Raw genomic sequence first — 10198 nt, forward strand, 5'->3', positions numbered from 1 at the left:
TGTTCTTCCATACGAAGTTCTATATTCTGGCTTCTGTAATGGATGCTAGGGCCTTTGCTTCTACCCACTTTGTGTAATAATCAATTGCTACGAGTAAAACTTTACCTGTTTTTTACCTTAGGGCAAAGGCCCTACTATGTCGATTCCTTATTGTGCAAATGGCCATGGTGACATTATGGCCGTCATCATCTCTCCAGGCATTTGTTGGATGTTTCCATATCTCTGGCATTTTTCACATCTCTTAACGAACTCCTTTGTGTCTTTTTGTATTATGGGCTAGAAGTAACCAGCCTTGATGATCTTCCCTACCAATGACCTTGCCCCTGAGTAATCTCCGCATGTACCTTCATGAATTTCTTCCATGATGTACTTAGTTTCTTCTTGCTCAACGCATCTTAAGTAAGGCAATGAGAAACCCCTTTTGTAGAGTATGCCGTTCAGGATTGTGAATGTAGTAGCTCACTTCTTAATCTTTCTTGCCTCGTTTGAATCCGGTGGCAACTGTCCATCTTTGAGGTATGATAGGATTGGGGTTGTCCAGCTGATGTTACCTTTTATCGAAAACGTGTGAAACTCCTCGATGCTGGGGAACTTCTGTACTTCTAGCATTAGACTCGGGCAAGCTTGTTTTATCGTTTGATGATGCATATCTACCCACTTCGTCTACTTCCGAGTTCCGACTCCGAGGAACTTGTATGAAATTCACCTTCTCTAACTCTCCAATCATTTGGTTTGTCAGTTTTAGGTATCTTTGCATCCTACTTTCCTTTGTTTCGTATTCACCGTTGATCTGTCCTATCACCAGCCTTGAATCACTTTTCAAGAGTACATTTTTGGCTTTAAGGGATCTTGCCACCCTAAGCCCTGTTAATATTGCCTCATATTTTGACTCATTATTGGTAGCAGGGAACTGAAGCTGTACCCCATATTTTAGGATGTCTCCTTCTGGAGAAGTAATGATGACTCCAACTCCACCTTTCTTTTATACTAACGATCCATCAATATGAACCGTCCACAGCATTGATATGTCCTGTGTATTCTCATCTTCTGGAAAAGTAAATTTGGTGATAAACTTAGCTAATACATGGGCTTTGATCGCTATTCGAGGTCTAACTCGATGTCAAACTAGCTCAGCTTAATCGCCCACTGCACCATTTACCCTGCTGCTTTAGGTTTGTTCATTGCCTTCTTGATTGGTTGGTCTGTCACAACTAAAATCAGATTTGCTTGAAAATATGGGCGTAATTACCAAGAAGCGTAGATCAAGGCGAAGGTGATCTTCTCCATGCATGGGTATTTTGCCTTTACTCCTTAGGAAGCTTGGCTAACATAGTACACTGGGCATTGGACCTTGGACTCTTCTCGAATTAATGCAATGCTTACAACTGTGGCTAATATAGCTAAAAATAGGAATATGTCCTTGCCTTCTTTGGACGGACTCAAAAGTGGTAGGTTACTCAAATAGTGTTTTAACTTTTGGAATGTTGTTTTGTAATCGTCTGTCCTTACGAAAGCCTGCTTGAGAGTCTTGAAGAAAGGAAGGCACTTGTTTATTACCTTAGAGACGAACTTGTTGAGGGTTGCGATTCTTCCCGTCAGCTTCATTACTTCTTTAACGGTTTTAGGCGACGACATCTCTAGTATGGCCTTCACCTTCTCTAGGTTAGCTTCAATTCCTCGTTGTGATACCATGAAGCCAAGGAACTTCCCTGAGGAAACCCTGAATACGCACTTCGTTGGATTCAACTTCATCTTATATTGCCTTAGTGTCTCAAAAGTTTCCTTAAGGTCGTCCAGATGGCGTCCTTTTTCCTTACTCTTGACGAGCATATCGTCTACATAAATTTCCATGTTCCTTCCAATTTGCTTGCTGAAAATTTGGTTTACCAACCTCTGGTAAGTGGTTCTCGTGTTTTTCAACCCAAACGACATGACTCTATAACAATAAAGTCCTTGATTGGTGATGAATGCTGTTTTTTCCTGATTCTCTTTTGACATTTGAATTTGATTGTATCCTAAGAGCGCGTCCATGAATGTCAGGAGTTTATGTCCCACCATTGAGTCAATGAGTTTGTCAATTCTTGGTAATAAGAAGCTGTCCTTCGGGCAGGCACTATTCAAATATGTGAAATTCACACACATTCTCTATTTTCCATTTGCCTTTTTACCATGATGACGTTGGCCAACCAGTTTGGGTAATAGACTTCTCTGATAAAATTGGCCACCAGCAATTTGTCTACTTCATCTATTATGGCCCTATTTCTTTCAGGAGCAAAAACTCTCATTTTTTGCTGGACAGGCTTCTTTTCAAGGTTCACATTCAAGCAATGCTGAATAATATCTTAGGGTATGCCGGATATGTCCTTGTGGCTCCAGGAAAATATGTTTAGATTCTCCTTCATGAACTTGATTATCTCTTCTTTTATCGAGGGATCTAGGCTCGTCCCTACTTTTGTTACTTTCGTTAGCTCTCCTGCTACCAACTTGATTGTTTCCAATGCCTCTCCGAGGTCTTCTCCTCTATCATTCATGTGTGGTTTTCCTTTGAGGCCAGTACTGCCTAATAGCATTCGCGAGCTAAAACTTGGTCTCCCTTTATCACTCCCACCTCGTGTTCTGTTGGGAATTTTACCTTCAGGCAGTATGTTGAAGTTGCCACTTTCCAACGGTTGAGTGTGAGTTGTCCTATGATCACATTATAGGATGAGGGACAATCCACAACCAAAAAATTAAGTTGTTTGGTTACTGGGAGTGGGTGTGAGTCAACTGTGATCGTCAGCGTCACTATTCCCTTCGGGTATACCCTATCTTCGCTGAAGCTGACGAAGGGAGATTGGAAAGGACGAAACCTCTTTAAATCTACCTTCAACTACTAGAAAGCTGACAAGTAAATGATGTCTGCGAAGCTCTCGTTATCCACTAGGACTCGCCTAGTGTTGAATCCTTCTATCATGAGCATGATAACCAGCGGGTTGTCATGGGGTTATTTCACTCCTCTAGCATCTTCTTCTAAAAACACCATGTCCGTTGTTTCTCTTCTTCTATGTTTCAATGGTGGTGCCATGTGGACACTGTTGACCTGTCTCTGCTGTGGCTTTTTGAGGGACTTGAAAGATCCTCCTGTTGTTGGACCTCCATTGATTATCCTTATCTTTCCTATGTAGGGGTGGCAATTCGTGTTCGCAGGACGGGTTCGTGTCATGTCAAGTTATGAGTATTCGGTTATATGGGTTGACTTGAACTCGACCTGTTTACTAAACGTGTCAGGAATCCTTAACCCGAACATGACCTGTTTATTAAACAAGTCAATCCGACCTGACACATTTAACTCGTTTAATTAACAAGTTATGTAAAAGTCAATATAAATTACTTGTTTTATAATCTATTTAATTAATAGTTCATACTTAACCAATATAATCTTTATCAATTCCCATGTATATAAAATTAAAATACAATTATAATTATAAATATAGTAATAAACATATAAAAAACCATAAATTAAGTAATAATATCAAAATAACTAATAACTTTATAAGCTAAATGGGTTAAACGAGTCAGACGGGTTTGCATACTGAACACGAACCCGACCCATTTATTAAATGACCCGAATATGACCCGAACCCGTTTAGCCTCAACTCATAACCTGTTTATAAACAGGTTAATGGTGTCGGGTTCGCAGGTCATGTCAAATTTTGCCACCCCTACTCCTATGGCACTCTTGTGAATAAATTTAACTGAGGGGAACAATTAAAAATCAAGTTTGGAGAGTTTTTCTTTGAGGTATTAGTTTTAAACCCTTCTTTTTCTCTTCTTTCATTTTTTGCTTTTTAATCTTTCTGTTTACCTTAGTTTCTTGTTATAATATGTTTTATCATGTTTGTGTAGTCTAGGTTTACATTTTTGTATGTTTAAAATGCATGTTAGGATGTTAAATTTAGTGTTTTAAGTCTTTGCTGTGTTTCTAGGGTTTCTGGACAGAAACTTGCATATGCATAATCTTGCCTGCGCATGCAGGCTTGTTCATGCATGCACATGAACTTGCCTAGAAACCCTAATTTTATTCATCTGTTTTTGATCCTACCTTCACATGTTTGTTTTGTTTAGCTTCTTTTTTCATGTTTTTATGCTTTCAAAGTCTCTGTTTCCATGTTTATTTGTTTGTTTGCTTTCACATGTTAGAATTAGGGTTATATTGCTTTAATGCTATGAACATGCATTCACATGCTCATGCATAATGCCATAGGTGCTGAGTTGCTACAAGGTAAGGAAAGGTTTGTCATGCATTTGTGATGTTCATGCATTTGTGATATGATCTTGCTTTGATAATGTATACGAACATGCTTGTTTGGATGAGTATTTCCAATGTGTAGATGCAATCACATGTTGCTTTGATCTTTCTATGTTTATGTTTTTGCCATGATTTGATTGTTGATTTGGATGAATAACATGGAGCTTATGATAAAGCATGCCTAGATGTATGATTAGGGTTGGTGATGTGATGAATGCTTTGATGCCATGCTAGATAAGTGTTAGGACCTTTGATATGTGATGCCATGATTAGATGAATGTTATGTCTTTGTTTGTAAGCATGATAGATGCATGATTAGGTCTTTTGGGATGATTGATGCCATGTTGATTGTTAGTTGAATGTTAGTGTGTATGTGAGTTAGAATAACAATATTAAGTGTGCCTTTAATAGGGTTAAGACATAGGACACAATGATGGGAAGCCAATCTTAAGGTTTCCAAGACTGTACCTTAACTCTGAACTCATATCTCTGGTAGTAAGATCAAAAGATCCTCCCACGAGAGGACGCTATATATATGGTTCTTAGGCCATTGCAAAAACTAGGTGGTGACTCTTTTGACTTCCCCTTGCACCCACACCAATGCAACCACGAACTCCTTGGACTTTGAACCGGCTTTGAAGGTGATCAGTTGTACCTTGTCCTCTGCTTCGTCCACTTCCAGCACTTCTCTATTGAATTGTTTTACGTATGATCTCAGTGATTCCCCTTCCTCTTGTTTAATCGTGAGCAAATGATCTGCTGGTCTCTTCTATTGCTGTCCCCCGACAAAATGATGTACAAATGAATTGCTCAGCTGCTCAAAGTCATCTATAGATGATTGGGCCAATTTGCTAAACCACACTCGTGCTGCTCCCTTAAGGGTTGTTGGGAAATAATGGCATAGGATCTCATATGGGCTCTACTGCAAGCTTAGGGTCATCTTGAAGGTTGTTATGTGATCCAATGGATCCTTCAGGCTGTCATACGACTCAAGCTGGGGAAACTGGAACTTAGGGGGCAAAGGGCACTCCAGGACTTTTGTGGTGAAAGGAGAGTTAGTCCTCTTCACCATTCTGTCCAAATTCTTATTCGTTTTTTCCTTCATGACATTCTTTAGCTCATCCATCTCCTTCCTCATGCTTTTAAGGAGGTCTTTACTTGCCCTGTTAGATGGCTCCGTCCTCCTTGAACCATCTCTCTTGTTGCTATTTTCTTCATCTTTGTTCTTGTTGACGTCATTTCTTGCTCGCGAACGATTCCCTTCTTGTTGCAACTACTGTCTCATCTCTTGATTCTGCCTAGTGAGTTATTCTATATTGGCCGTTAGCATTTGAACCTGTAAGGCCAATGCCATTGGATCCTGTGGTGTATTGGATTCCATCTGGATATTGGGGATGGTAGAGCTACATTTCCAAACTACAGATTGAAAGTCTCCCCACAGACGGTGCCAAACTAATGAAGCCAACTTTGTCAATTGATAGGTTTGTCCAGATGGAATATGGCCAAAAGAACCTAGAATCCTGCACAAAACCAAAGAGTTGTGTTTCTCTCAAAAGGGTCACTGGTGTGGTGCCAGTCGATGATAAAGTCAAGCACTAGGGAAGATGATGATAATGAACTAATAGGATTATGAAAGATGTGTTTGTACCTTTTCTTGAGGTCTGATGTAGTTTATATAGGAATTAACCTTTCTAGCCATTGGAGGCCTTCAATGGTGGCTTTAATGTCTTCTTGTAATGCTTCGAGCCATTTAATTGGGCGAAGATACTACCAACGATCGTGCCTTTATGTTCGTCTATGCGTAACGGCTCACACATTAAATGTACAACTTCTTTGGACGATGGGAATTTTCTGATTCATCAGTATGCCAGTGCAACCTTAGAACTTAGCAACTAAAAGAATAGGGACTACCACATTGAATAAAATTCTCATTAAAATACTTAAATAATAAAATAATAAAAAATTTAAAACAAAAAACCAAATCTCAGACCAAACGGCTTCTCCTACACAAAGATGTTGCCTATCCATGAAGAGCCATGGTTTTAAGCTCATTCATACTCACGTGGATATAAGGGACAACTTGAATCATCGCAATTTGATATATGAGCTGAAAGTTATGCTGAATTGAACTTGGATTTAGTGTGAAATTCCTTTAACTCTTTGCCCCAATTCGACTTTGATTTAATTGGCTAACCTTCTTATTTAATTTCATTATGGCATTTGTAAAAATATAATCCATTAACCTTCTTCTTTACATAAATCCACTCATGCTTTGCTGTTCATGAACGACAGCATTTTGCTTTCCTTGCTAAACAATTTTTTCAATCAAAAAATAAAAAGTGAAAACTGTGACACTTGGCTCTAACGACAAAAATAATAATTAAAAAAAAGTTTTTCTTAATCAATATCCTTAAAATATCATTAATTTAAAAAAAAAAAATCATTAAAAAAGAGCGACCATGACCATGATCCTGATCATGTGAATTTTCTTTCTCTCAAAGTTTATTTATTTATTTATTTTTGGTTAGCATTAATCCAATGGCATCTGAAAAAATTAGGTGGATCAGTAATTAGAAGAGTTAAAAAAGGAGATTAGGTCTAACTGTAAGAAGACAAGGAGCGAACATCCATGAGTTAATACCTGTCATCTGACATCCTTGCACGGGACTGGAGTAGGTAGCATAGCTGTTATGCCTCTTTAATTATGTATTTACTATCATCTTCATCTACACTCAACATTACTCTATTGCCCTCAGGATTGACTCATACTCTCTCTCTCTCTCTCTCTCTCATATAATCCTATTATATTAATTTCCACTTGTATTAATTAAACTATGTTCTTTTAATGGAGAATGATGTAAAATTAATAGTGAAGTTGGTGTGCCCTTCTGCTTATGAAACAAGCACAACATTGCCCCCAACCCCAACAACTGTGAACAGTATTAGCGAAACCACTTAATGAGCCTATGTTCAAAACAATTAATATTTTGACAATTTTTTTCATTTTCCATAAAAGTGATGTCAAAACTTTTCTAAAATGAATTGTTAATCAATGCTCTAAAGGCATTCGTTAGCATTTCCCAATATAAAAATGCTCTTGATTTTGAAAGAAATTAATAATAAAAAAGTCATATTCCTGGATCAGAATGGATTTTGGTTGCTTAATTAATTAGTTGGAATATATATATATATATATATAGCATTAGCAGGTGAGAGAAATTGTGTTGGATGGAGGTGATGATCCCCAAACGTGGATGGCAGTTCTCTTAATGGTGATCACATACTTTAGTCTTGTGTGAGTCTGCCAATAATTATGTAACGATCCAAAAGATTGTCCTGTTTTTTTTTTTTTTTAAGGCAAACTTACACCTATTGGAAACAGATATATGTGTTATAGTGAACAGATATGTCCACGCCAAAAGATTGATACAACCTTACCCACAAACTGAATCCTATCTAACTTAACAATTCCAAAGCTTGTGAAGTAATACGATACCATCCATCAAATGTAGTTTATTGCACATGTAAAAATGCACCGTAATATGGCATACACTACAAAAAATGGACAAGTATACTTAAAACTTTTTTGGTTTTTCAAAGCTAGCAGTAGCTCGAAATTTGTTTTAGCCAAGAATGTATGAAGCAATGACATTTCGCGACACCACTACAAAATGCTGGCCCAAGGGGTTTTTTTGGGTCAAACAGGAAATAATCAAACCATAACATAAAAGTAGAACATGTAGCTTGTCAAAGTGAACCACCCATGCCATTGCCATGCATGCGTGGTGTAATAGAATATAGAAGACAAAAAGGAGGATAACATTGTACTTTCGCCCAAGTGAAAGAACACAGTTCATTTAAGAGCAAAGTTGACCACCAAGCAATTCAATTAAAGAGCTATCTATTGCATGTGGTCGGTGAAGTTATAGAGGAAGATCAAGAAAGCTTAAGGACTCAAAAATGGAGTCGTCATCATCATCATCAGCAGCAGCAGCTAAGGACGTCAACAAAGAAACGGTTGTTTACTCTGCCTTCAATCCATGCCATGTTCTTGAAGAAGCTCTAAGGGCTATTTTGAAGTGTTTGGGTGTTGATACTAAAGAACAAGAGGAATCTTCAAGCTCAGACCAAAAAGATGAGAACATCAATGGAACAAATGCCCAAGACCCTTCTTCAACCACTGAAGAGGTTTCAGAAATTCCCTCATCAACGGACCCTGATCCTCCATCTTCAACAACAGACCCTGAAGCTGATCCTCCTTCAAGCACAGCAACCGCTGTAAGTCTCTCTCTCTCTCTCTCCCTCTCCCTCTCTTCTCTTTCTTTTCAGGGGCTTTAATTGTTTCACATCTAACAATATTCACTCTCTTTTTTCACATGTAAAATTTAGATTTTTGGTGTGAAAGCACAAACAATTTTATATGAAACATCTCACATAATTAAGGGACTGTAAAATAATAAGAATAAAAACTGTTAAACACCCTATTAAATACTTTTTTTTTTTTCTTTTCAAATTGTATTTTTAACTCAGGATTTTAATTAAAAGAAATTGGGTGTAACTAGGTGTGTATAACAACACTGTCCAAACAATAATTAGCTTTTATTTTAATATGGGTCATGCTAACGAGTGTCCTTAAGACATTGGTTAACAATCCAATTAAAGAAAATTTTTATGAGAAAAAAAAATGTTTTGACAGTTTTTTTCATTTCTTATAAAAATGATGCCAAAATTTTTTTAAAATGGATTGTTAATCAATGGGTCACTCATTAGCATTTCCCATTTATGAATATTGGTTTAACGTGTCATTTATGTGCAGGAAGTTGCCGCGAGTACAGTTGCCGTGAGAGCGCCTCCAAGGCCACCATTAAGCACTGGGAGTGGTCCTCAAATTAATTAGGTTATGTTCTCCCCTCAACGTAACCTTCTCAATTTAAAAGATCGATCTGTGGGCCAAAAAGCTAGCTAGAATTTACAATGGCTACCTCCAATATTTCTCTTTATGTTTCCTTTGATTTTCCCTTTATTTGGCTTTGTTTATGTAAGATAACGAGTGAAAAAGAGACGGTGTGTAAAAATGTAGGAGCTGCCATCCATGGTTGTATGCATGGCTTGCAAATCTGAAACCAATAACAAATGAATTATGTTGATTATGTAATTCTTAGCACTTGCGTTGAGATATAAACTCAATAGATCTATCATCTACGCTTGTATTGTATCTGACTAAAAACAATCCAGAAGAAATTAATTATACTAATTAAGGTTTACAACATCTTGATAGACTTGAAGCTTTTCACTGTTACAGTTAAAAAAATTTGCAACTAATTCTCTAATTAAAAAAGGTTGATTACTCTAATTTAAGATTTAGAGAAATATTACCAAGTCCGTTTGTTTCTACATTAATATTTTCTAGAAAATAAAAAAATTTTCAAAAAATATATTTTTTAAAAAACTATTTCATTTTCTCATATCTGGTAGCATTTTAAAATCAATTGGAAAACTATCATTTTATTGCCTTTATTTAGTTTGGTGTGAAATAGAATAATTTTCTAAAAATATTTAGTAAAAAACTACACTATTTCACACAAACTAAATAAGAGAAGTTAAGAAATAATTTTCATTTGATTTATTTATATATTATTATTATTATTAATCACGAGAAAAAATATATTCACATAAAGTTTTTCACAAAAACAAAAAGATAAGTTTAAATTAAATAATATTACACTATTATATAATTTTTTAGATTATATTTTTGATATACTTTCTATGTTTGCAAAATTTCAAGTAATTTAGTATTGTAACAGTAATGTAGAATTACACCCACTATTACTTAATTTATTTGGTTTTATACCTTTCCTCTAAATTGATTCTTCAAAAATTCCAAAACTAATTCTTGAGAGAGAGAGAGAG

The 10198-nt window shown here is 36.5% G+C and overlaps 1 protein-coding gene across 1 annotated transcript; it reads left to right on the forward strand.

Moving 5' to 3' along the window:
- The first annotated feature begins 8132 nt into the window (after positions 1-8132).
- On the forward strand, positions 8133-9470 carry LOC115978031 (mucin-7-like). Its single transcript, XM_031100062.1, has 2 exons — positions 8133-8566; positions 9105-9470. Exons 1-2 carry the CDS (start codon positions 8249-8251, stop codon positions 9183-9185), a joined length of 399 nt encoding a protein of 132 aa, XP_030955922.1. The 5' UTR covers positions 8133-8248; the 3' UTR covers positions 9186-9470.
- Positions 9471-10198: the final 728 nt, after the last annotated feature.

The sequence above is a fragment of the Quercus lobata genome, chromosome 2, assembly GCF_001633185.2.
Source record: "Quercus lobata isolate SW786 chromosome 2, ValleyOak3.0 Primary Assembly, whole genome shotgun sequence".
NCBI lineage: Eukaryota > Viridiplantae > Streptophyta > Magnoliopsida > Fagales > Fagaceae > Quercus > Quercus lobata.

Coding starts and splice junctions, on each gene's coding strand:
- LOC115978031 (XM_031100062.1), top strand. CDS start 8,249: ATGGAGTCGTCATCATCATCATCAGCAGCAGCAGCTAAGGACGTCAAC. Junction 8,567..9,104: donor CTTCAAGCACAGCAACCGCT/GTAAGTCTCTCT, acceptor ATTTATGTGCAG/GAAGTTGCCGCGAGTACAGT.